The sequence below is a fragment of the Apaloderma vittatum genome, unplaced genomic scaffold, assembly GCF_000703405.1.
Source record: "Apaloderma vittatum isolate BGI_N311 unplaced genomic scaffold, ASM70340v1 scaffold8187, whole genome shotgun sequence".
NCBI lineage: Eukaryota > Metazoa > Chordata > Aves > Trogoniformes > Trogonidae > Apaloderma > Apaloderma vittatum.
The window spans coordinates 7330-34180 of record NW_009727771.1 but is presented as its reverse complement, the minus strand read 5'-3'; the positions used below and the strand labels follow the sequence as shown (position 1 = coordinate 34180).

The 26851-nt window shown below is 39.2% G+C and overlaps 1 protein-coding gene across 1 annotated transcript in view; it reads right to left on the bottom strand.

Annotated features, from left to right (window-relative positions):
• Positions 1 to 15497: 15497 nt before the first annotated feature.
• CAPZA2 (capping protein (actin filament) muscle Z-line, alpha 2) overlaps positions 15498 to 26851 on the bottom strand; it is a 15155-nt gene continuing 3801 nt past the window's right edge. Inside the window, exons 5-9 of the mRNA XM_009873801.1 lie at positions 26407 to 26486; positions 23497 to 23575; positions 20070 to 20141; positions 17444 to 17506; positions 15498 to 16481 (exon numbers count right to left, since the gene is read on the bottom strand). Coding sequence (XP_009872103.1) covers positions 16341 to 16481; positions 17444 to 17506; positions 20070 to 20141; positions 23497 to 23575; positions 26407 to 26486 — 435 coding nt within the window. The 3' untranslated portion in view covers positions 15498 to 16340. The remainder of the gene's footprint in view (positions 16482 to 17443; positions 17507 to 20069; positions 20142 to 23496; positions 23576 to 26406; positions 26487 to 26851) is intronic.

Below are 26851 nucleotides of genomic sequence, written 5' to 3'. Positions count from 1 at the left end.
GGAGCTCCCCCGCCCGCCCCACTCACCGCCCGCCCCGGTTCTTCCCCCTTTGCTCAGCCTCCCAGCCGCTCTCTGGTCCCCAAAAATGGACTCTCCGGAGCTACGAGGGTTCCCCAAACTCGGGGTAAAGGGTGCGAGGGGAAGGCAACGACGACACGGAGCTCCAGACCTGCCCGCAGCCGGGCTTGGCCGCAGCTGCGTGATGCAAATTGCGGGGTAACAGCGAGAGGCTGCGGGGAATGCGGTGTGTGGGGGTGTGTGTGTAATAAAAGAAAAGTGAGGGGAAAAAAATAAAAGGCCATACAACTTCTTTTTTCACGTCTTTACGGTTTTGAACAATGATTTCAGGCGGTGTTTTCACCATGCGGTGGGATTTTAGGCGTCAAAATGTCTCACCAAGGATATTTTTTGCAGTTTTCTTGCCCGATGCGCCTTTCTAGGATAATATCACAGGGATAATAATAATTATTATTATCATAATATCACAGTGCGGTTTTGCTTGTGTTTGTGTGTACAATGCCTGGCAGTGTCTGGAGGTGTAGAACTCCCCCCCTTGGAAGTTAAAATATGGCACAAGAAAAATACATGTGTCTCATTAAAATAGTACTGGCAAATCGTAGTCTTCAAGTCATAAAGTTGTACTTTTGTGAAATACATTTTTCTTCTTCCGTGCATCTCTCAATGAGTTATTTCTTCCTAAAACAACATTTCTCAACAGAATGTGACAAAAATTCAGAGGCCAGTTTTTTGTTTTTACGAATGTTTGGGATACAACCATTTAAGCAGACAAGTACCATATATTTTGCAATCTCTCTCCTGTGTTTCCACAATCTGTATGAGTGGGATAATACTTTCCACTGTTTTAAGAAAGAGGGAATATTTCTTAAGCAGTACCATAAGAATAAAAAATTCTGGAGAGCTTTCCAGCTGGTAATAGCCACTCTGTCCTGGGATTTCCTAGTCTGTCAATTAAAAAGTCATCACGGAGGAAAACATAGTAGCTTTTCCAGAATGTTTACAATATCTAAAGATATTAAAACAAAATAAATCTGTAGTTGTATAACTCAATACCTTCGCATGGTACCAAAAGCACCAAATTTATTCTTCCAGACTATGCTATGGGACTTGAAGCTGGATGGGGAATGCTGGCTGTCTTATGCATTTGATGGTGATTATATTCCATGTTCCCCATATGGGAATATTGGTGCAAGGCTGGCAGAAGTTTTTCCTGCTAATAAATCACAAAACTTTTAAAATTAGAAGGTACAGATGAACTATGAATAGGTCACTTACAGTTTAATTACATACCAAAAAAACCCACATTTCAAATATTTCAGCTTCCGCTTCCAGCTATAAAGGCAAGAAATACTTAACATGTAAGTCACATCTGAAAAAAGTCAACATTATTTCATCAAGCAGCTATTTATAGATCAAAATATTCATCTCACATTCTCTTGTGTATTAGTAAAACTTGCCAAAACACTAAGCATTTTTTTCACTTTTATAAGTTTTCCTCTCCATATTTTAGTTTTCAGAATATTATTGCTTATATTATAAAACCAACTATGATGAATTCCTTTTATGTATGAAAGGCAGAGGTGGTTTATGGGGCTTTTCAAAAATTTATTTTTCTAAACAACTTTACACTCTGTTAAGCTATCTTTTATAGAGATACTACAGTATTTATTAATATTTTGCAGTGATTTTATGTGTTTCACTCCTGGATCTCCAGTGTTTGTACAGTGTGCATAAACTATTCAAAAACCAAGCTGCCAACAGAGTCCAGCTCTTCAGGCTCCCAGTAGCACACTCCAGTGGATTTCCCATTGGATGCGACACACAAAAGTTAACAATAATAATACCAAAAAAAAAAAAGTGTCCAAACCCAAATATTTGCATGAGGTGGAGAGAAATTACCTGTTAAGATACTTCGACTCATGACTAGCTTGGTGCAGTTGGATGACAAATTAAATTTCAGTTGTCCCTATGAAAGAAGCACCTAAGCTGACGTTCGAAATAAGTTCAGGCTCTGTTTAACAAGAGCTGTCTCTCCTCTTTCAGTTCCATTCGGAAGTAGTGCAAGTGTTAATACAAAGCCTTCAAACATGCATTTCACAAGTCAAAGCAGCAAACTGTTTGGTACTATGAAGAGATGTGATTTTACTAAGTGTCATCTGGCTCCAGGCACTCATTTGCTGAGTCAAGACATAACACAATACAGCTGAAGTGATCATTGGATAAAAATAATTTTGAAAAGTCTTTTATGTTTTTGCTAATTTTTTCCACTCAATTATCTCACTTGTTTAAGCGTTTTCTCATACAACCCCTCAGTTACCCCTGTTTCTACCTCAAAATATTAACTGTACGTGTGAACATGACTAATTGCTTGCCATACCAGGAGTTTGGGGATCCTAGTTTCTCAGACAACTGTTGATGACTTTGCTAAATGAAATCAGGAAGTAGAAGCGATGACTGTTACTAAACATGAGATACAGTGAAATTACTAGTTTTTTCCCAGAAGTAAGAAATGCTCTTGAACTTGGGTCCTGGCAAGTAAGAAAAATAGATGGGACCACTGTGTGGCAAAAATCTAGTTTGAAAATTCTGCCCACTCAATCTTTTTATGGGTCAAGATCCAAAGTAGTGGGGTTTTTAATATTTGGGTTGGGATTTTTAATTTTTTTTTAATAAACCTTAAAATATCTTCTGTCTCAGCATTTCAGAGATCAATATCTTTTTCTAGGCCCACAACGTACAGTCCCCTTGGAGCCTGGCTACAAAGTAAGATTGCATCAGGTTTCTTGGCAGCCGAGAGATAGCCAGACACAGTAGTTGAGGACGTTCAGAAAGGGCATGAACAGGACCTACATTGGCTCCAGAAATCCGTGAGCGCCGGGAAACCTTGTCAGCTTGCTTCAAAGGAGCCAGACATCTCCCTGACCTTCATCTGATGCCTGGTTAGCAATTGAATCCAACCGAGCAGTGTTATGCCCAACATCTTTTAATCTAGATACATATTAAACAACAATATTTCGTCATATGCCTGCTTGCATATATCTACACGTGTATCTACATACACGTAAATACATCTGCATATAGTACACCTATTAAATGTATCAGATGCATATTAAACTATATCAGGGATGAACTGGAGATGGCAGTCTAAACTGAAATCAGAGATGGTCAGAAACAGCGTGCTAATGCAAGTGAAAGCACTGGAGGAGAGTTCACGGTATCCCCATACTCAGCACTTTTCAGACATATCAAAGTCTGAATAAAATGGCTTAAACACATACAAAAAATCTGTTTTCAGCTAAAGCACACAGTCCTTAGTCACAGTCCAGAGAACTGAAAATATGCTAAGAGGGACTGAAATAAAAATTCATGCTTAATTTACAATTTGATCAATGTATTCATTAAAACAAAGATATTTCAAAAGTATGCAACTACAGACTTTTCAACGGTGTGCCCAGGCTGAAGTTTCTGTTTCCCATCTTAAAAATTGAATATTATGGTATTACAAGAATATTCTTCAGCTTAAAAGAAGACAGTAATATTTAAAAATAGGCCACCATGACTAATGAGGAAAAGTCAAACAAGCATTCACATGCCTCAAGCACCACTTGTCAAAAAGCTTAAAAAATCCATCTTCCATATTACTTCCAAAGCAGCACAAAGGTGGGAACGTGGAGATAAAGCTCTGCCCATTTTATAGGTTCAGCAAGCTGGGGAGCTGAGTTTGAGGGAGCTGAATCTTCAGCTTCCCAGAGACCTGCTTAAACAAAAGTAGGAAGGAGAAAACGACAAGCAAACTGCCCTAAACCCACAGGACTCTGCCAGCAGACAGGGTGATGTAGAATGCATCTGGGCAATTGTAGGGGAGGGAGAAAAGACCACCTGAAAGTCATTTTAAGATCTTTACTGGCAAGAAAATCAACCAACAAGCTGCTTTAATTGCAAGACAGCTCACAAAACTGAGTTGGAACTGGCTCAGTTGGGAATCAGATGTCAATGCAAAGGCCAGCAAAGAAAGGTGTTAGTAAGTAGCTGGTGCAACTCAGAGCCCTATTTCAGTATTTGCAGGCAGTGCTCAAAATAAATCTTAACGAGAAAAATAACAACACCCACTGTCCACACCAAAAAAATAAGAAAAAACAAACATGTTTACTTCTTTTGCATTTTTTTTCCCAACAAATTACTTTTCTCTCTGAAAATGAGGTGGGAATTCTACCCTGACCGCCAGCACGTTTAAGTGTCAGTGTAGGGCAGAGTGCCCCATCCCAAACAAACACATTTGCACATTGAAATTTATTTATGCATTTTAAAAATCCATGGAAATATCCCCTAGTAGCACTTACATGTTTTCATAAAGTAGCTGGACATAGACACACTCATTGAGGCATTTTAGGAAGATTCTTTATAAAAATCAGGTGGTGAACCAAGACACATCAGTATTTGTACAAGATGGTACGTGCTTAGGATTCATAAAGGAATCACGCGAGCTGTGAGGTTGGCCCCTGGTCAAAAAGAGCTCTTGGCAAGCCTGAGTCTGGCATCTGCATCCACACATGTTCTGTACGTCACGGGAGGCAGACAAGGCTGTGGGAGAAACAGGGAGGCAGAGACAGATGGTGAAAAGCCCAGAGGGAAACAGCGCTGGTTTCTGCCTCCCCCATTTAGGTTGAGGAAAAGGACAAGAGCTCAGTTCTCCACATCCACTCCTTGGACCAAAGCCAGACAGTAAATCTGCTTTTTTTTCTCTCTCTCTCTCTTTTTTTTTTTTTTTTAAGGAGATGTATTTATGGGTGCAGGAGATGGAGAAGATTTGGAGTTTTTTTGCTATTTGGTATCTTGTCCTTTTCTTAAGAAAAAAGATGTGGTCTTTAATTTACTGAGCATTGATACTGTATTTAATAAACAAACCTTTTTAAGAGAGAAAAGGTTTCAACTCCTTTCCTCTGAAATTTGCAATTAGCAGAGCATAGCTTATTTTTATTCCTGTCATTTGTCAACACAGCATCTTTACCAGTTAAGTATTGGTAGTAACACAGAAATCCACTAACAGTTACATTTTACTTAATCTCTAGAAATTCAGATGAAGGAAACGAAGCACTCACAGTGCTGGGGCATGTACAGATAATTATTGCTGCTTGAGACTGGCAACTGTGACGGAGGATGAGAACAGCTCTGGCGGTGGGCAGGCAGGGATGGAGCAAGCAGCACATCCTCTGCCATGGAAGCAGGTAGCATCCAAATGGCCCACCGTTTCCTTCTATCACAGCTAGGTTTGGCTCCTGAGCCAAATCTTGTTAAGCCTTCGTAAAATCAAGTGCTAAAATATCCTTTTGCTTTGCCTGATGCAATTCTTTCCTCCTTGGCCTGCTTGTCTCCCCTCTTCACAGCCATCAAGTACATCACTCCTGAGAAAATCTCTCTCTGCAGACCATGGAGCCCTCATCTTCTTTCCCTCTCCACATACAAAGGTCTCCGTGAGCTCTTGTCTTTAAGTTCGGGCTACAGAACAATTCTGTCTTAAATCATAGCTTCATCATACCTTCCTTTCTTCCATCCTTTGCTCTGCGGTCTGTTTTGCTTCATCTTGCTCGTTCATGGCATTCTCTCTTCTCCAGTTGTTCTTAATAACCAAATTCCTTTCTCACAGCATCCTTTCATTCAGCCGTGATTTAGCAACGATGCAATCACTAACCTGGATTACATTTACCTCACTATATTTAGGTTGTAATATTGTGGGAAAAGGAGGAAAATATTTTGCTGATGTGTAGTGAGAAAATGTACCAAATAACCTCTGCCTAAACAGAATTGTCGATAACCCTGATGCGGTCCATTAAGGAGAAAGAGAGTTCTGGAAAGGAAAAACCACAATGGCCATTTCTTCAGTAAAAGCAGCCTGGCTGCGAAAGTGGTACTTCAGAGTACGCCTCGCCTAAGATTTAGGCTAATCCACTCTCTAAATGCTCGTGAAGCAGCAGGATAACCCCAGGGGCAGTGTTTCTCACTTCCAAGGCAGCTGGGGAATGCAGTCCTTGTCTATAAAAAAATTTATGAAGATTTTCTTGTTCGGTTAGCAGGAGCTGACAGACCTTGCAGCCTGTCTTAGGCCCTGCGTGGGCAGGAGGTGGGTCCAAGAAAGGGAGAATGAAGCTTGGCACTGGTACAGACACCTGGGTTGCCCAATATCCTAAACCAAAGCTCTGGGTTAATTGTTGGCGTCAACTTCATACCTTGCGATGAAGTGGGATGCTCACGTTTGTTACCTGGACCACATTTCAAGAAATTTCATTGATTTCACAGTAGGCCTTCCTTTCTTAGTATTAATCTGAATAGTTCATTAATATGAATCTGAATAATTAATTTCTGTTTCCTTCTACGTTATTTGAATAGATACGTGCTCTTTAGCCAAACTCAGACCTAGGTGAATGCTGCATAATAGATATGCTTTTATATAATGGTTTTGTGTTTGAGTCTCCTTCTGATCGTGAAGAACACAGAAGAGTGAGGTGATGGAGTCCCATGTGGTCTGAGAACATTCTCTTCCTTTTCGTGCCTGTTGGTGTTGGCACATCCAAAGTAAAATGACTTTGTCTCTCATAAATTACTGATAGCTTATATCCCACTTATTTCTTATCATACAGCTCTGAATTTTCTGCGCAGTGGAGCGTGACTGGACAGCTGTAGCCAAGGTTGTTACACATGTAGGGGCAAGGTGGGTGCCTGCGGCCCTAGGAATCACTGTGCGTTTCTCACATACCCCAACAGCTTGTTGAGAACAAGGTGTGTTTACACTCAAGTGCCAGTTGATATCTGCAATACTGCTTTTCGATACATATCCCTGGTGTCATTAGCTACCTGTTATTGAAATCCTGCTATAGATACACTATTATTCATTCTCTGATGGCTTCTTTCATGATGCCTGCCATTACAGTACCAAATACTTGATAGATTTCAAGAAAGCTGTGATGGAGAAGGATTAACACTAAGTATAGTCACTAAGATGGGATCTTGTTCATTGCTGAATACTCATGACATCATACTTGTTGAACTTCAGCCTGATGTCAGTTTGAAACAGCAAGTGTTTCTGCAAATCTGCGCTTCTCTGGGCTTGCATGCCCTAAGGTGAGAAACACGAGCAGACCCATAGCAAAGAAGGATTGTAAGGAGCATTCAGTGGAGACAAAATTCTCCTAATTCTCAATAGCTGCTGTTGCAGGGGAAATCCAGCTGTAGGGTGTCCAGAGTGCTGCAGTGGCTGGGAGAAGGCACCAAGGTCAGGGCCACAGGCTCAGCTCTGGCACCAAAACGCTCTGCGATGGCTCTGAGTACATAAATGGAACATAGTAGTACTTACACCAGAGCTTTACACAGACAGATTTGTGAGAAGTCAGCGTGTCCACAAAGCTTTTTCGCTCAGACCTTCTTGCCAAACGGTGATCACGCGAGGGCACCTTGCGCTGCCCTCCCACAGCCTCCCACAATGCGGGCAACAGGGGCAACTTGCCCAGCATCGGGGTGCTCCGAGCACCCATGGGTGCCATGCACACAGGTGGTAATTACCTGAGTGGCTTTCAACGCCTTCTTTTCTCAATACTCCCTGGCCTTTCCACACATTGTGCCTTAGAAACAGGACTCATTTTAATTCCTTCTACTGCTATTTAGCCATCTTTCTGCTGCTTCCCTCATTGCTTTTACTAGAGATATTTGTATATTTTTCTTGCCCTTCCACCACCCAGAAAGTTAGCTGTTAGGCCTTTTCCATCCTGAGACATAGACTATTTCCAAAGTCTTTATATTTTTCTATTTTGCAGTTTTATCTTTTGTGCTCATGAGATTTTAAACCCTTCAGAACCCCTCTCCTACAGGCTAGCCCAAGTCTGTTCTGGTTAACTGGTTTTAATGACATATATTCTCCTCTGCAGCTCCAACAGGAATTCTGTCCCATCCCAGTTCCAGACAAACATTGATCTGATAGATCCTAATTCGCATTTGACTCTAGCATTGGCTCAATTCACTTTCTATTTAGACACAATCAGCACAGTTAGAAAGCCAGGGTGTCTTCATCCTGCTGACTGAATCAATATAGCAGTGAGGAAGAACAAGATGGAAACCATGGTGGGTAAGTTGGGAGCTTCACCTATACACTTCCATTGTTTTCCCTCAGCATTTCCTGTGCCTTGCTGGCACGCACAAATAGCCATATTGGAAGGTTTCTTTGTATCACAACTTCACCAACAGACTCTGAGAGGTTCTGAGCAAAGGACATAGTAGTGGTTGCTGCTCCCATGTTTTCATCTTTTGTGGTGATCACCAGCACCAAAGATGGCCACATGATTGTAGCAAAGCCATCACCTGCAGTGACAATCACTGTTATAATTACCTTGGAACCTCTTTCACTGGGGCCAATACTTACTCAGCAACTTTGATTTTTCTTAGAACAATAATCACAGAATGGCTTAGGTTGGAAGGGACCTTAGTGATCATCTAATCCAACCTCCCTGCCATGGGCAGGGATGTCTCTCAATTAGACCAGGTTGCTCAAGGCTTCATCCAACTTGGCCTTGAACAACCCCAGGGAGGGGGCATCTGCAGCCTCTCTGGGCAATTTATTCCAGAGTCTTGCCACCCTAATACTGAAGAATTCCTTCCTAAGTTCCAGTCTAAATCTATTCTCCTTCAGTTTAAACCCATTTCCCCTTGTCCTATCGCTGGACACTCTCGTAAAAAGTCCCTCCCCAGTCTTCCTGTAGGTTTCCTTCAGGTATTGGAAGGCAGTTATAAAGTCCCTCTGGAGTCTTCTCTTTTCCAGGCTGAACAATCCCAGCTCTTTCAGCCTGTCCTCATAGCAGAGAGGCTCTAGCCTCTAGATCATCTTTGTCGCCCTCCTCTGGACTCATTGCAAGAGATCTATGTCGCTCTTACGGTAGGGATACCAGAACTGGATGCAGTATTTGAGGTGGAGTCTCACAAGAGCAGAATAAAGGGGAAGAATCACCTCTCCTATCCTTGATTGTGGGATTGCCAAGGTTGCATCTGCTACTGGCCTGTTTCTCAACCTTGTCATCATGTGTATTTTGACACCAGGCATTGGGTTACCACACTGTGTCAGCAGCTATAATTTGGGTAACAACTTTACTATGTCTGTAAGGATCTTACCAGGATGGTGATGTATCAGCTAGCTGGATTTGGGAATTTCTTTGGGAAATTATATACTGGCACTCCCTACCTTCTTCATTTACATTCAAGTAGAGAAACTGTTTTCACACCAACAGCAGGTAAGACTGCAAGGCACACGGTATCCAGCTGAAAGAGCTAAGGAGAGGTAGACAAGTTCTTAAATGGAAGACGATGGCTCATTAAGTTTAGTAACTAGCTGGGGCAGTACACATACTCATTACTGACTTTAACAGCTTCTTTTGCACCAAGAGAATTGGTTATGGTTATGTAGCAACCTCTCCCTTTGCCTTGCAGAAAAACCCTGGAACAGGAGCAAGGCTTCAGTTCTTCATGAGCAGACAGCATTTACTTTCATAGCAGCATTTCTCAGGTGTAGTCTTCTGCAGTCCAGCTGGCTCCTGGCATCTGTGACAGCTAAAGGACTCTTCATACCCAGTACATGCCTACAGGAACTGTAAACATGCTCTTGAATGACACAGGATTTTCTGATACTCTATGAGAAGTTCTTGCTGGCTTGGTGGAGGATGCTGCTTATCCCCATGCACAGAACTGTGCATGGCAGACAGGGTGAGATGCGCTTCAGTGCTCCTGAAAACAGGACAGGTTCTTCTCTTGGACTTCTACCTTAGGCTGCCTTGTCAACTCTGCTCAGATTCCTTTCCCATTCCTCCACACAGAAAAAGATAGGAAGGCAGGAGAAAACATACTATGTGCTTTCTAGCACAAGAGATGGTGGTGCATTTCACATCCTCAGTTTTGACTGACACCAATGCCTACGAGGTATTGCTGAATAAACTGCCTGCTGTTGGCACAAATATCCCAGATCAGAAGGATCCAGCACATCACCCTGGACAAGTTCACAGGAGCCCTTGACTCTTCCAGGATGCTCTTAGCTCAGAATCCATTTGCTGGCTGGTCCACATCATTAGGGTACAGACGGTCTCATTTTTCTACTCTCCCAGTGCCTCCTTTGCAGTAGCAAAGGACAGCATCAAGCTCTACCTAACAGCATCTGGCTGGGTTTTTTTCCTCTTTACTTTAGCATAGGCTTTAAAATTTTAACAGAAATCTAATTGCTGATGAAGGCAATGTTAGAAAATACCACAGCATTCAAGGCCAGATTCTAGCAAAAGGAAATCGAAGTACTGTGTTAATATGATAGCCTGCAATATCCCAAGGACTGAAATGAAGAATACGCAGAGGGGAAAAAAAAAAAAAAAAGCTTCTCAAACACAAACCAAAAAGCAGGATCTAGAGAAAAAGTATTGGATGTCATGCAGAAATTAAGACTTGCTGGATTCAGCCTAAAAGCTGCAGTCTGGAGATGCTCTTCAAATACATGAAACATGTTGCAAAGAAAATGGGAACAAGCTATTCTGCATACCCACAGGCAAGATAAAAAAAAGCTAAGATCCAGCAAGGAAGATCTAACTTTTCCTAATATCTTCCTTAATACTAACAATACCAAAATCCTACAAGCATTTAGAGAAGAAATCTTTATCATTAACAATTTCTTTCAGAGCAGACAAGTCTCTGTCCTGCCACATCTGGTCCAGATGCAGCTGATCCTGCCACACTGTGGAATAAAAATCAAAACAAGCTTTTGTTTTCCCTTCAAGGATTTAAAGATTTCTGTCACCATTATTGTTTGAAAATCTTCCAGTCAAGTACCTGAGCTTTAGTCATTACCCACAACTGGTTTTTCGCCAATCATGGTTTTGCTACCTTGTGTTCCTATTTTTACTATGAAGTGAAAGCCTTGCAAAGCTTACCAGCTCTAATGCCTCTTGGAACCTGGTTCTTTCTCCAGTTGCTTGTGCAGCTATTTTAACCTTGTGTCACAGCAAAGTTGAAAATGTGTTAAAAAAACCTGTTTATCTTTTGAATATTGATTTATTTTGTAATTAACTTATTTTCCTAGCCTCTTTCTCTTATTTCCAAATTATGTGGAAGTTATTACTGTACAGTTAGACCCACAGATGGGAGAAAGAGTTGTGAAGCCACTACTGAACTCGTGGGTTATTAACAGAAGGGCCACAGAGGCATTTGGGGCAGCATCCTCAGGAGCTCTGACTGGGCTAGTCACAGACAGGCTGTGCTGGGATGGAAAGAAAAGCTTGAGTGACACTCAAATCACGTCCTTGTCATCTGCAAGGCACAGGTTTGGGACCAGCACCTGTACCCAGGCAGGGGGGCAGCGGAGGCTGTAGCTCACAGTCACTTCCATCACGAGCACTCTGCCAGCCTCCGCCAGACTTGCACTCCCAGAGGGCAACTTTAATTTCATGGATCCCTTCCCCAGAGCTGCAACATCAGCAGGCTGGACAGGAGACAGGGTTGAGTGGAAACACACGGCACCTTTCTTCCTTAAGGAGAACTGCAACAGGTCATATTCTTCTCTCTCTCACAATCTTACTGACACAACTTGGGAAAAAGCAGCATGATGGCATCCCGATTTGAGGGCTGGTATGTGGGCCCCTTGCTCAATGAACGGCCCTTCAGGTGGCACCTTCAGAGCCCAGCAATAATTTGAATATTTCTGCCTTTGGGCACCAAACTTCTGGAACAGATGCCCAGTCCCAACCACTGCCCACCACCACCCGTACCCACAAAAGCCAGCACTCGGGGCAGGGAGGCAGCTCAACCAGGTGGGAGGAAAACATTTCAAATCCACTGCAGCCCAAGGGGATGAAAGGTGAGTATTGTTCCTGTACTCAGGAGCTCCTCGCTGTGATTTTGCGGTTATGTTCATAAATACTTTATTTGCAAAAGAGGAGATGGTCTGGTTTTCTTTTTTACTCTCTTCTCTGCATCTGAGGAAAGTAGCCTGGGTTCCAGATATATCACAAGAGGTAACTTTTGCCTCAGCGGCCCCCAAACTGTAACCGGCAATCCTGCTGAGGACATTTTTACTTACTAAGAGAGATTGTGAGTACATTTTTCTGAACCCTCCCTCGCAATGCTTCATGTCTTGCATTTGTAATGTTGTGCCAAAGCTGTAGCTCAGTCGTCTACATTACCATTCCTAGTAATTTCTGAAATAATCTTGAAGGGTAGCTGAAACTTTGAGTTAGTTATTAAAGGAAGTACTCTCAATTCTTTCACTGAAGTCTGCACTGGCTGTACTCAGTACACATTTGACATTGAAAAATATTAGGCACATTTAAATAAAAAACTGAAATATCTCCTATGAGTCATTATTAGCATGTGGTGGTGTCCCCCCAAACAAATCAACCTAATACTACTTTAGCAGGCACATTTACAACCCTGTAAGCTGGAAAATTTTTCAGATCTGAAAAATTTCAGACTACAGCTAGTCAGGCAAAAATCTCTACATGCCCCCTGTATGAGGAATAAACCTGAAAGATTTGCCTCCCCCTCCAATTTTATTGATTTGCAAGGAAAAAATGCACAGACAAGTCTGCACGTGTTTACAGAATATAACCTTTAAGGCAATGATTATCACTTTTATACTTTCTTGTGATGAATGCATGGACAGTATCATGCTGAACAATACCTGTTACAGGTAAGCCAATCACAGCAAAGGAAAATATTACTGATAAGAAAACTTAGCAAGTATTAAGCATTTATTTTCACGGAAGTAATAAAGTACATATTTCCAATTCCTGTCCTTTTTCCGTTTAAATGTGATGCAAGTTTTCTCCTTCCAAAAAAAAAAAAATTCAGTTGACATTATCATACAAAAACTGACACTTCAAGGTTATGAACAAACTAAGTTTAATCTAAACCTAGTTTACAGTTGTGTCAGAGGAAGAACAGTTTCAGTCTTTCCAGTAAATGAATGCAGCAGAAGATATGCCTGTGCCATCAAGTAATTCAGTATGACAGGAGTGAATTCATAGAATCAAACAGTTGATGTTCAACCTCTACACCTAGAGAACACGCAGTCAGGAGACCTGAAGGCCAGGTTTAGTCTGATCCTCCAGACATTCTCAGCACAGAGGTGGTTTCAAGCTGCCTGAAGGAAACTACTGCTATGGACTCAGGTCCCCATCAGGAGCTGGAGGGCATCTGGAGCACAGCCAGAGCCCTGCGCCCGGCTGGGAGCTCTCCAGGGCGAACACAAGAGCACCAAACCCGCTTCATTAGCCCAACTAGTACATGGTAAGCGGAGATGAGAGAGGGATTGACTCCCAAACTGCACCACTGCCATAGATGTGTCTGGAGCCACCCCCTAAGGAGAACACATCTAGGACATGCTCAGTCTCACACAGTACTTTTAACCCAGGGCTGGATCAGCCGGCAGAATTGTTATCAGCACGTTACAGCGTAAGAAGGAGGAGCACGGTGATCAAAGTGATAATGCTTTTTAAGTTCTGTTCTACCTGCAGTATGAATTTTAAGACAGACATACAAGAAGGGGCTGCTCAGGAGAACCGGAAAGCACAATCGCCGCTCTCGCTGCAGATGTTTGGGAAGAACAGTTGCTTACTTGCAGAAGTTAAAAATGCCTTCATATAAAGGGGCACCAAGATGCAGAAGACGTATTACATTTCATAAATGCAAGCATTTTACAAGTCCATATTACAAGCTATAATGTCTAGTACATCAACATTCCACAATACAAAGCTTGTCTCTATATTTAAAAATAGAATATAAACAAAGAGTAATTCACATTAAGACAAATGCCACAAGAAAATTTCTCTAACAAAGTGCTGTACCTACATAAAATACCCTAAGGCCTACCAAGCAAGTTCTAAAGTTCTCCAATTTGAAAGGAGGAGAAACAAACAAACAAAAAAAAAAGTGCAAGTGACATCCAAGAGTTTGAGAGAAATCAAGAACTCCAAATGCACCATGTGCCTCAGCTGATTCTCAGGTCAGCTTCATGTGGGGATTCATCATCCCTAAATATGACAGAGCACACCATTCTGAGAAAGTATCAGAATAGTTGATTTACTTATAAATTGCTTTACTGAAGCTATAACTTAATAAATTTGATGTTCAAGGTGTAGAATTATCTCACGGACTAAAAATTAACACAACAGGAAAAAAACCATAAGTAATCCAAATCTACTTATCCTACTGATAGAATTGAACCTCTAGGACACTGTTCTACAAAGATAGGGAATTAAGACACTATTCTTTGAAGAAAAGGAATCAAGACTATCACAAGACTGAATAAACAGAGAGGGAAACACAGTAATAGAGTACTTCACAGTAAAATACCTCTTTATTAGGAATACACTTAAAACTAGCTTTTTGTTTCAGGTAAGAAAAATAGCATTCTGACTTTCAGCCAGCACTGACTGCGGTCATATATAGAATATTCTATCAGCTAGAAAAGTTATTTGCACTGTTGTTGCCCATTAACAGTTCTCCTAACGGTCCGTTCACTGCCTTGTACTTTTAGCTTGTTCTTAAGTATGTAGATGAAATTCTTGTATTTAGTTCTCAGTTAAGACTGAAGTGACAGTGACTCAGCATCTGCTATTAGCTCACAGAGAGCTTTTCTAAGCCTTCCTTGAAAGAACAACATGGTTTAATAGCTGGTCTACGACGACAATTAAGAGGGCAACTCTTCAGGAAGACTGTGGCAGAGCAATCCCACTCTTCTACTGTACAGTTCAGAACTGTAAAGTAGCAGCAATTTCAGAACTTCAGTTAAGAGAGCACTGAAGAACAGGATATAGGGGTATTGCTATGACAATTCAAACAGTAAACTACTGCGTGTGTGCATTTTTATATGCAGTACAGACTCTTTCTCCTTGCTATGCTGTAGCTTAATTTAAAGTAATTAATTGGATCATGCTGTAAACAAAGATACAAAACCTTTGTGTAAGCTTTACTCGTTTAGGAGTGTACATAAATACCTGCCTTCTAGGAAAAAAACCCTACAAACTTGATTAACTTTCCATCATAAGCATATACTTAGGTAGCAGACTTTAAAACTGGTTTTTATCCAATTAAAAATGAAATCTATGCACTTCACACAAGTGCCATACAGCATTTATAATGAAGCCTAGTTTTAGATACCTGACATCCATTTCCAATAAAAGATATATCAATGCAGGAAAGTATTCTCCACACATATGTGTTACTTCTGGTCTTGTAAGTTCTTGCATTCTCTGTCGCCAATATGAAGCTAAAAGATACCTTAAGTAGACTCCCATACGTAGACGTTTCTTAAATGCAGAAGGAAACAATGCCTGATGCTCTTAGAGCAATCTCCAAATACACTGAGAAGAGCCAATAGGCCACAAGTTTGTGGCTGTTCTAAAGAGTATTTTAAAAATATACAGAAACACCAAAAATAGGCTATATCAGGAAGCAATTTGATACTCAAATAAATAGAAAATTTGCATTTTAATGTCACATTGAGTTTTAGTACATTTCAATCCAAGACAAAAATAAACTGACAGACATAGTAATGAGTACAGGATTATATATATTACAATATGCCTTGTTATAATACATTTGTGACTTTATGATAAAAAAACCTCAAGGGCAGATGGAGTTTGAGCTCATTTAAGCAACTGTCAGGAACAAAGCATTAAATGCATTTCTGAAATAAGTAATTTTATTTAATTTCAAAATCTTAAAACAGCGTTAGACCTTGGCCTTTTCTCTTTTTTTTAAAAAAAAATATCAGTTACCACAGAGCTAGCTAAATAAGTATTCTGAAAGGTTTAAATGATACAGAAAATTTTTTTCCCATACAATGAAAGGACAGATGATTTCAAAAACAGCACCTGTGGCTAACTCCATATTGACCTTGACCTAGAAATGCATATTAGCGATCTCCACAAGAATCCCGCAAATTTTGGAAGTTGTCCATTTCACATGAAAGCAAGAGAAAGGGCTACTGTATGCAAAAATATTTTTGAAATTGTTCTTAACGTGTAATTGAAAACTAAAGGCATGGTCTCTTCATTATAAAAAAATAAAAGGTACAACAGAAACTCTAAAGGAAGATATTCAGCTATACTGAAATTGCAACCCTCTGAAAAGAAAGAAAAAAGAAAAAAAGTCAATTAGCTAAGCTTTGTGCTCTAACCAAACTACTTACAGTGATTTTCAATGGCAAAAGCCCATGCTGACTGGGTGATCTGACAGTTCCAAATACTTTTTGTAATGATTTTTATTTGTATACAAGGACACTAAAGTGATCCAGTCATGCAACGTTCACTTTAAGCATTCTGCATCTCCTTTCCAATCTTATAGCTAAGGATCTTGTTCCAGTCAATCTTGGTGCGGGTCACTGGCAATTGTCGACGTAAGGCCTTGAAAGTAGTGTCCGACATAGTCTGATAATTCTCGCTGATAGCAGTCTGTTAAAGACAAAGTCATACAAAACCAGACATGTGACAAACAGAACTAGGGTGTTTACATAAAGTTAAATGATTGAGTAGGCTGTTAGCTCTTAAACAGGCTTAATAAAACTATGCTAAATTAAATTGATTGTAGAATCAGTCATTAAGGTTGGAAAAGACCTCTAAGATCATCAAGTACAACTGTCAACCCAACATTACCACGACTACAATATTTGATGAGGAAAAGCTGTTAGATCTAGATTGACACTATGTGAAGAAAGTTAGTCAGACAGATGCAATAAACCTGGCCGTAGCTCAGGTGTTTCAGCAAACCACTGTGTGGTTACTCAGCAGCTCGAATAAAGTACTGATCAGAGTTAGCTCATACATCATTAATTTCAGACACCAAAGTTTTCCACCGTTTTTCCTGCGAGGAAAACAGTCACACAACACTGTATGAACTTGGACACAATGCGTATGATACATATTAAGTTTTTATTGAAGAGTAGATTTTAAAAATGGACAGAACATGGTGTCTGAAATTTACCTCATGTTCAAGACCTGAATGAACATGAATCCACTTCTACAGAGGAAATCTAGAACAGCTGAATTTTTTAAACTTTAAAATGATTAATCAAAACAGATAATGTTTACAGACATATTTAGCAAAGCTGTCTAACAGAGTACCCTCTGAACAGAATCTGTACAACAATTCATTAAGGGACGCACTAATACCGAAAAAGATCAGAGTTGTTGATATGTGATCACACTAGGGACTTTCTGCTCTCAAAAAAATAACTTTTAATGTAACATTAAGTAGGCAGGTGCTAACAACAAAAGGTACAGTAACCTATTTATATCTGTATGGAACTGAATTATCTTAATATCAAATGCTTGCTAAATACAGAACACTAGTTTTGGTTAAGTGTATGGTAATGTTATACAGGTGAGTAAGGATATCATGTTTGCTTCCAACATACCTGATATTCGTTTTCTGCAGCCTCTACGATTTTTATAAATTCCTTCGCTGTCTGGGCTTCATTCTAGAAAAAGGCATTTGAATTAGGTCTGATGTACAGCATGATTCGAAGACCAGTTGCGTTATGTTTTTTCCTATAGTTATGCGGTAAGACTCATGAGAACACACGACCACTTAGTGGCTAAACCAAAACTGAACAAAAGATTAATCCAAAAGGCATATGCCACATCATTATTGTATTACAAAAATAAAACACTCGAACTGCAGCAAGCATAAAGATTATCATGGAGCTCATTAGAATATTTAGATTAAATATCTTATAGTATGATAAAGAGATATGGAGGAGAACAGCATCTGGAAATAATGATAACGCGTACATGCAAGCCCCTGAAAACACAGAGTCAGGATATTAACATTATTGATGTTAAATTTCCATTACAAATTCAGGAAAACTTAAAGAACGTCAGCTAACCCAGAAACATACAGAATATAACCAAAAAATGAAACAGATTTGTTCACCCATACACATTCTGAATATGGAGACTAAGCTGAGGCAAACACTAGACTCACTAGACTCACATTATATTACTGTTCTTCTAAAAACATCCCCAAGTACATCTTGCAAAAAAGAGGGTGCAACACACCACAATGTCCAAATTTCATCATGACTGATAAAACAGTTTCTTGGCATTAGGCTTCACCTTTAAATATGCAAATACGTGTTTGTTTCAAAAATAAGAAACAATCCATCAATAAACTTGCAGACAAACTAGCTGAAGTGCTTGAAAGAAGGAGGAAAGAAGTAAAGGTTCAGAAACTTCAGAACTTCCAACTTGGTGTTGCAAACATTCCTAAGGATGCTTTGGTAGAAGCAGTTGAAAGTTAAGGGTGTTCTTGACCCATGCAAAGACTGAGAGAAGGCTATGCCAGCTTCAGCTGCAACTGGTTCAAAGTTTCAGTGAAATTGCTCCTAGCAGCTATGAAAGCACTCCTGGACACCACATGAGGACATGGTGGAGGAGGCAGAATGAATGAACGAATGAAAGGGTTTTGACTTTTCAGTGAACTGAGGCATAGATTTCAACAGCTCTGGTAATGAATGTAAGAATTCAGGGGTATGAGGTCTTATGTGGCTCAAAGCAACCTTCTGCAAAATTGTTCATAGCTCTAGCAACAAGGAAATTCTCCAGTCATTTGTTTCATTTGTGCCCACTGGCAGTACAAAATTGCTTCTCTGCCAAAAACAACAGAAGATGAGAGCAATCATTTGGGCTTCTAAGCTACCTACCATTCCTTCTGTGTGGAACAGGAACTTGTACAGCCTCTGTCCTCTATAAAGCTCAAGGTCTCACACTTGCTTTTGTTCTAGCAGGAGGTAGGAAAGTTATGGAAAAGACGTTTTTCTACTCGTTGGTCTTCCACCACTTGACTAAATTGCAGAACATGATTAAGTAGATAATAAAGCAAAAGCTACCAAAAGAACCTCTTCCACATAATCTTCCCTGAAGCAACTCTTAGTTGAATGAAAGACTAAACAGATGGGGGTCAAAAGATTTTTTTTTTAATCTACAGCTCCAGAAGTGTTATCAGTTGGCACCACACTCCCTCATTCTTTATAGTGCTCTTGCAAATCAAAAGCTAACAAAAGCCTTGCTTTATATGAACGAACAAAGGTCTGTATTGATGAATTGAGTTCTTGAGCCAAATTGGTCACTACTAGACGCTATCATTAAAATACTTCTACTGTTCGCTTTTACAATTTCCCTTTGCCAGTTTAACCTCACTGGCTTAAGTTTTAGCAAAGAACACTCCAACAGAAAATCATACTGTTTATAAACACCACCTCCAGTAGGCAAGCGAAGCGTTATTTCAAACGTAGCAGTTGCTCATGTTGCAATATAACTAACTCTTAAATAATACATCTGTAATATTTCTAAACAATTTTTATTTCTACCGTCTGCTCCCTAGTACTACAGTGATCCATATGGAAAGAAGCTGAGAAAAAAACCCTAAAGTCTTAAAAATAAAATGTGCTATGCTTCTCAAGCTGAAGTATCTCTGAAAGGGCTTTTTGTACAGAAAAGCAAGAGGCTGACAGCACCAGTTACAGACACGGAGGAAGTGAGGGGAAAATATCCACTACTGCTTTGCAACTAGTAGCATTTGTTTACTATTTTTAGCATACTGGTCTTCTCCCAATGAGTAAAGGCAGCAATCTCCTAGAGACTGTACTAAAGTGTATTGTCGTAACTCAAACCTCCTTCATACTCAAAAATTAATTCTATGGGTCACTCTGCAGACCGAAGTTTAAATACATCAGAAGTGCAGAAAGACTGACAGCAAGCTAATTAAAGGTTTACAATTAAAATTAGCTTAGTCTATATAATCCACATGCAAGTATACATTAATTTTTCTCTTTTTTAATTTTTTTTTTTAAACAGTAACTACATGTTAGGTAAAAGTAGTAAATATTACATACAAAGAACCTTATAAATGAGAACACTAACTCCCATTTATGCAGAAGAGCAAACTAGCCTCCAAACTTCTGAGCTTTTTAAAGATTGCTTCTCTTTTTAAATTAAAAAGTCACTTCAATGTACACACTAAGGTCTTTAAACTTTACTTACAGACACTGTTAGAGAATCTTGTATATCTTTATGGCTCACTAGCTGGACATTACCATCTTCATAATAGTGAACCTACAGAAAATTAAACAAAGAACCTTGTAATAAATGTTACAGACCAACAACACACAGGAAAGCCACAGTACTGTTATAATAACAAATCTATGAAATTCAAACAAAACCAGACATAAAATGTTACAGAGCAATAAAAACAAACAGGAAAAAAGAAGTTGTCAAATTTAAATATTTTTGAGGGTGAAAAGTAAAGAAGCTACTCTGGAAACATTTTTGCATTGATATGCCTTAAGTAGTGTTTCATGCAAAGAAGCATTGGTTTTGATTACCATCATGAAGACAACACACTATTTCTGTGACCTCACTAGGAATTCTTGAAATGGTGAAGATGTATTTAAAATGAGAACAGCTTTGGCAAGGCTTCAGGATACGGTGAAGCTGTTTTTCTGCTTCACCCAGGCTATTTTCTATGGACAGTACAACATGAAGCTTCTCTTTCTTGATCTGCCTAGTTTTGGTATTTTCCTCTACTAGATATGGCTCATAACAAAAGCTGGGATTTATCTACACAAAGGTGCTCTTTGGGACAAAGTTTGCCAAGGTTAGAAAGCAAAGCAAAATGAACTGAAGTGTTCTATCTACAGAAGAGCTTCCTTGAGTATTTTGCTGGAAAAAGACCAGTCAAACTCTACCAAGCTAACTTTAGTCGATCTGAAGGAAAGATCTGAAAACATTCTGCTCCTAATGCAGCTGCTGGAAAACTTAACAGGAAGCCTATATAAAGTAATCATTCACAATAACTGATAGATAAAAGTTATGCAGCTCACTGACATTTAAACATGTATCTTTAAAGATTTTTTATAATTTTGGTAAAGTCAACTTAGTTAACAAAGCTTACGTTATGAGGAATTGTAGTATTTGTGTCTCACTCTATTAGGCAAGATAATATTTTCATTTGGAAATTAATGCACAATACTTTAATTTCATTTACATTATGATCATATGTGCAAGAGACCTGCTATTTTCTATGCACTAAGAGAAAACATGACAGAGTAAGACAGCTATAATACCTAAGCATAAGAAAGGTTTCCTATCAAGGGAAAACATTACTTCCTAAGTTTCATCTTACACTATTATTTTCCTTATTGTAAAACACTTGACTTTCAACAAAACATGTCATCCTAGCATAAAATAAGCTTCTCAAATCAAACACTATGGGGTGCAACTTCTGCCAGCCTTTTTCAATCTGCTTCCTAAAACAGGACAAGTGCTTACTCAGAGCAAAATTCTGACACCTCCCAATGATACAGCAGAACCCAGAGAAGTACAAATCTCCGCCTTCTCTGCCACAATCCACTGCTGAGGGCCCAAACTTCCCCTGTGCTCTGAGGCCAACATCAGCACAAACATCTGTCTCACTGAGTTGCATTCTTGGTAAACATGCCTAAAAAACTTCACAGTCATGAAGAGACAAAATCTAATTCTGGGATGTGTTATAATTTACACACAACAGGAGAAGTAACTATTCTGTACTATACCTCACTGCTGACATCCTTCTAGAATGCTAGGTCTGGGTTCAGAAGATTCCAAGAAGGATGATGTTTATGAACAGAGCCTCTTGGAAAGGTTAATTAAGGAGGGATGAGAAAAACAAGTTATCTAAGAGATAAAATTAGTAACCAGTACACTTATTGCTTTCCATGCACAGCTGGAGCATGTCAAGCACCAGAGGGTGCTTGTAACCTTAGTAAAAGGTTCTGCTGTTACAGTTTATCTCTTACATATAGTTGAAAGAGAATTAAACAACAGAAGATATTAAGAGAGTTGAGAATCTCCTGTATTAGAATTCATTAATAGAATTAAAAAAAAAAAAAAGAGGAAGAAATTGTGCAAGTGATCTTAAAAATAGTGAAGACACCTGAAGATAACAAGTGATGCTGGAACTTCCCCCAACTTATTCATAAGAGCAATTGCTATAGTGCTGTCAAAGACTCCGCAAGTAACACTGAAATTTCAGTATTCTGAAATGTAATGGATGTTGAGGTGAGTTCATATTCCAGAATATTGTTGGTTTGTCTGGAGAGATGAAGGGGGAGCACTCCCACATACATGGAAGAAATTGTACTCAACTCCTAAAAAATTTGAAACCAAGTTCAAAATTCATTGCTGAAACAAGTAGTTCCTATACAAGCCAAAAAAGTACAACTTGTCTGTGTTCTGGGGAGCAATGACTTTAACGAACATAAACAGGAAGTTGATTAATTATGTGAAATAGTAATAAAAGACAAAAATCAACTGGTGCTCAAACTGAGATGCTGACTAAACCTGACAAAATTCCATATTCTGGCTATTTTCGAGGCTACTGGGCTAACCTTTCCCAGATTTAAGTAGACACCTGCCTGCTTGTTCTGGAAAATCTCCTAAGATACTTAACGAAAAGTGCATGCTGTGGACAAAACACCTGTTTTTCTGCACACTGGATTTAACTGTTAGTTTACTTAGATTGTCCCAAAGTCCTGAGAAGCCTAGAAGTTACTTCAGGTGCTTACCACAACCATCTTGGTCTGATGACATAATAACAGCTGTCCACATTTTTACTATCATTCCAGTCGTAACAGAATTTGTCCCAGAAGGGGAAATCAGATTCGGGCCCCCTGCTTGGGTGGATCTGAATCGAGCTACTGCATCCTAAAATAACATCCTAGCCTCAGGCTGCAGCTAGAAAAACATTCCACTGCATCTTTCTTCTGAAGTCACTGAGCAGTAAGGGAGCGCAAAACTCATGGGGGCACAAAAAAGAGGAAGAAAAGGGAACTTGACTTTATGCCTTAGAGAAAGATAATGAAGTACTACTCTGAAAGCCAGACTGCATTAATATTCTAGTCCCTGATCCCAAAAGTGTTTTAATAAACTGCAAAACATGTGTGCACATTCCAGGGAAACAATCCAAGAAACCAAGTTCCCCTGGCTACCACAGGAGAGTCTGACTTCTTCCTGCTTGGACAGTCTCTCCTTTATGGGTGCTCCAATGAGGGCAATTTCTGAATGAAGCAGATAGGGATTCAAAATTTTCAGACGCTGAAATGACTGCCACCAAAGGTTCCTACCTTTCTAAACAATAGGGCAGGTAACATAAGGGTCTACTCTCAGTAAAGGCTTGTGCCACTGCAAATTCAAGAAATAGGAAACCAAAGAGGTATATGCCTGAGCTGAATACAGCTTCAGAACCATTTCATTAAACACATTTTCGTAAGGATTAGGTAAATATGCCATTAAGCTGCTAACACTTAACTGAATGGGCATTTCTGCCTTGCTTATTGGGTCCCCAAATTGCCTTGGAATATTTAACACACTGGTCTCCCTTGATAACAGTCGGAGGCTGTACTGATCAGGACACAGTTTGATATAAGCATACCTGAATTTTCAAGATGCCAGCCACTTGAGTTATTGAAGGGGTGATCGTAAACTTCCATTCTGACCTCCAACGGCCATTCCTTTAAAAAAACAAAAAACAAACAGAAATCAGATGTCACCCCACTGGTTAAGGAAAAAAAAACAAACAAACACCAAAAACCCCAACATATAACTGACAGCCAAAGGCAAAAAAAGAATGAAACGCGCTTTGCAACTACACATGCACAAAATCTCTCCCTAAAGATTCTGCCCCATAATCAGTCAAGAACAGTTTCCCAAAATACTTAACCTCAGTTTTAGATGCGGACCAAGATTTATTATAGTATGGATCTTTTAACAATAGGACTTAACTTCTGAAAATACCTAAAGCCTCCAATGTTCCTTCTGTCCTTTATTATTAATTAGGCATATATAGTCAATATATTGTTTCCAGGACCTGGGTGACTTGTTGGATCAGTCAAAGTCACACTTCACATCAGGCTACAAAAAACTTCGATGGAAGGAACACTAAAGCAGCAAGACTTTCCGCTATGCTGAACTGTAACTAGGCCTTTCAGCTCTTCTAGCGTTCCTGCTCCAGGACAATGATTTCCTTCCAGTTTCCTTCCACAAATTCAATATCCTTGTCAAATTGCTAAAAGGGAGTTTCAACCATCTGGGAAACAGTATGGAGACACTGCAGTTTCACCTGATTTCTTTCCTGTAGACTAGACACTTTCTTATTTAGTTATGAGTTTAGCAGACTACATTAGAGCTATATTGAGAATGCACTGCAGCTGTCTATTGATTCCTCCTTTGTTTGCACTTAAAGGAGGAATGAAAGCTGACACTATGAGTTCTAATCCTACTAGAGTTAGGTGTAGATTCCAGTGCACTCAACAAGAGGAGAGAAAGAGATAAAGACGAACAGCTACTATTGGATCTATATTGGCACATCTTAGATAATAATTGAGTTAATGTTAGATAATAATTGAGTTAATTCATTGCTTATTATTTCAAACAATGTCCAAAATATAGATTATCACTCAAAGTTAAGTCTAAGGTAATTGATCAGCTTATCGGGATGTCTAAGAAAATGGGAAGTGTCACCCAATTCCGTGACAGGACTATTACGGGTCGCCTTACAGAACAACCCATTAGGTATAAGAAAGTTTATGTGCTGCGCTGCATTTTAAGGTATGCTATTAGCTTTTGGCTGCACATGACTCAGTGACTAGCTAACAGATTTGTTTGCTTCTTAGTCAATTTGTGGTTCTTGAAATTAAGATGACCGCAATGTTTCCACCCTGGAGTATCTTTTTCTTGTCCTTAAGATGCTGTTTCCCATAAAGAGTTCAAGATCAGAAGGATCCTTTGATAGGAAATGCTCCAAGTTAAAAAACCATGTCACTACTTTATTTACCTCTGCTGATTTAAGATATTTCATAACAGATTAACTGTCTCTTTTTTCTTTCACATTCTTTAATAAACCATCTATCCTGCTATGTTGACAGCATTTCAAAAATTCATAGAACATTTTTCTTTTCTTTGGCATGTGTTAGTTTTCCACCACCTAACAAACTTGCTTTCATGTGTTAGTTTTCCACCATCTAACAAACTTGCTTTCATGTTAGGTTGCCAGCTGTCCAAATGCCTGAAAAGCTGGGACACCCTGAGAATAAATACTGGCTGTGGCTTGGGCTAGATATCCAGACATACAGCTGGACACCGAGGAGCCTGGTTAACTTTGAGTCCATTCCTCCAGCCCCAAATCCCCAAACCAATATGCATTTATTAAAACTTGCTGAGAATGACAATTAGAATCTGACTATCCCCCTGTAAAACTCTTAGCAATATGGTCCATATTTATCCATAGATAGCCAACTATAACTTTAGTAAAGCCAATTTTCAAGGAAGATTTTCTCTCTATATAAAGACTGTTGCATATCTGTTCCTCTTCTTTAAGGACTAAAATATTAAAGTAACTATTTGGGATACCAAAATTCATTCATATTTCTGAACTAAAAAGAAAATCAGTATTATTTCAGGTTACTTTTAAAATTGATGTAAAACATGCAGACTTAACTAGTCAAGTTTAATTCACTAAGAGAAATTATTTGTTAACTGTGCAAATTCAATTAATCTATGGAACAATATACTGGGCTTATAATTTAGGTGATACAGACACATGTAGAAATTACTACGCATACACAATATCCACCTTCATCATCAGAAAACAAAGATTTCTGCACTTCCATTCACTACCTGTGGGATTACTCATTATAATTCAAGCAGATGCAAATGAGCAAATAAAAACTAAATACATTTCTTCAGACAGCTGCACATATTAGCTATCTTTAAGGAGACGCTTCCTTAACCCAATTCCCATACTGTGAAATTCACCTCAAGCCTGGCCAGTTTCATGCAAGAAGCAATACAAAGTTCACTCCAGACTGTGGAAAATAGCTTTCAACTAAGTATAGAAAAATAAATAAATATCAAGCTGCAGTTTATAACCAAGATCACCTCCTTTATGTACCTCATCCAAAAATTATTGATTCAAGTCCTATAATAAATTCATCTTTGGTCATATTCTGTCTCCAAAACATACAAACCAGAAGAAGCAGGTTTTATTCTGTTGGTCACAAAGGGAACACAGCCACAGCTATTCATGCTGGACTGATAAACCAAAAGAGTCATGAGAAATTGTATGAAGTTCCCTAAGTTCTGCAAATTCTGCCATTTTACTTATTACAAAGGATTTCTGCATAATTTTGGCAGAAGAACTTGAGATGGAGGGAGAAAAAAAGAGTCACATGCAAGACATGCATGCGTCTCCTTCTCTGAAATAAGCATTATCAGTGCAATGGCATCAATGCAAATTGTTTGGTTTGCTGTACTCTACTATATTTGCATCCATACAAAAACTTACCAAAAATTTTTTGCTTGGAACTGATGGCTTTCTATGCATGCAATAATGGTCTGCTGTCCGTCAATTGTTTTACCATACACCTTAATTAGAAATGGAAAAAAACAATAAGAAAAAAAACCCCAAACTTAGAGTTCAAGTTTCAGTATCTGTCTTGCTCAAACTGCTTAGAAATACCTAGTTCTATTAGCATTACATAAACTATAAGATTTAATTTTATAACCTCTATGGTTCTTACGTAATATTCTGTATAAGAAACATTAAAATATATAATACAATGTAGAAAAATTTAAGATTAGTAAATCTGAAGGTCAAGCACCTTAACCAAAATCATGCTGCAAACTCATTTTTCTCCAACTATAGGAACTTTAAGTCTATAGCAGTGGTTGCTGTGACAATATACAGTACCAGTTGAGTTTCAGGTATCAGTTATTCTACAACTACATGA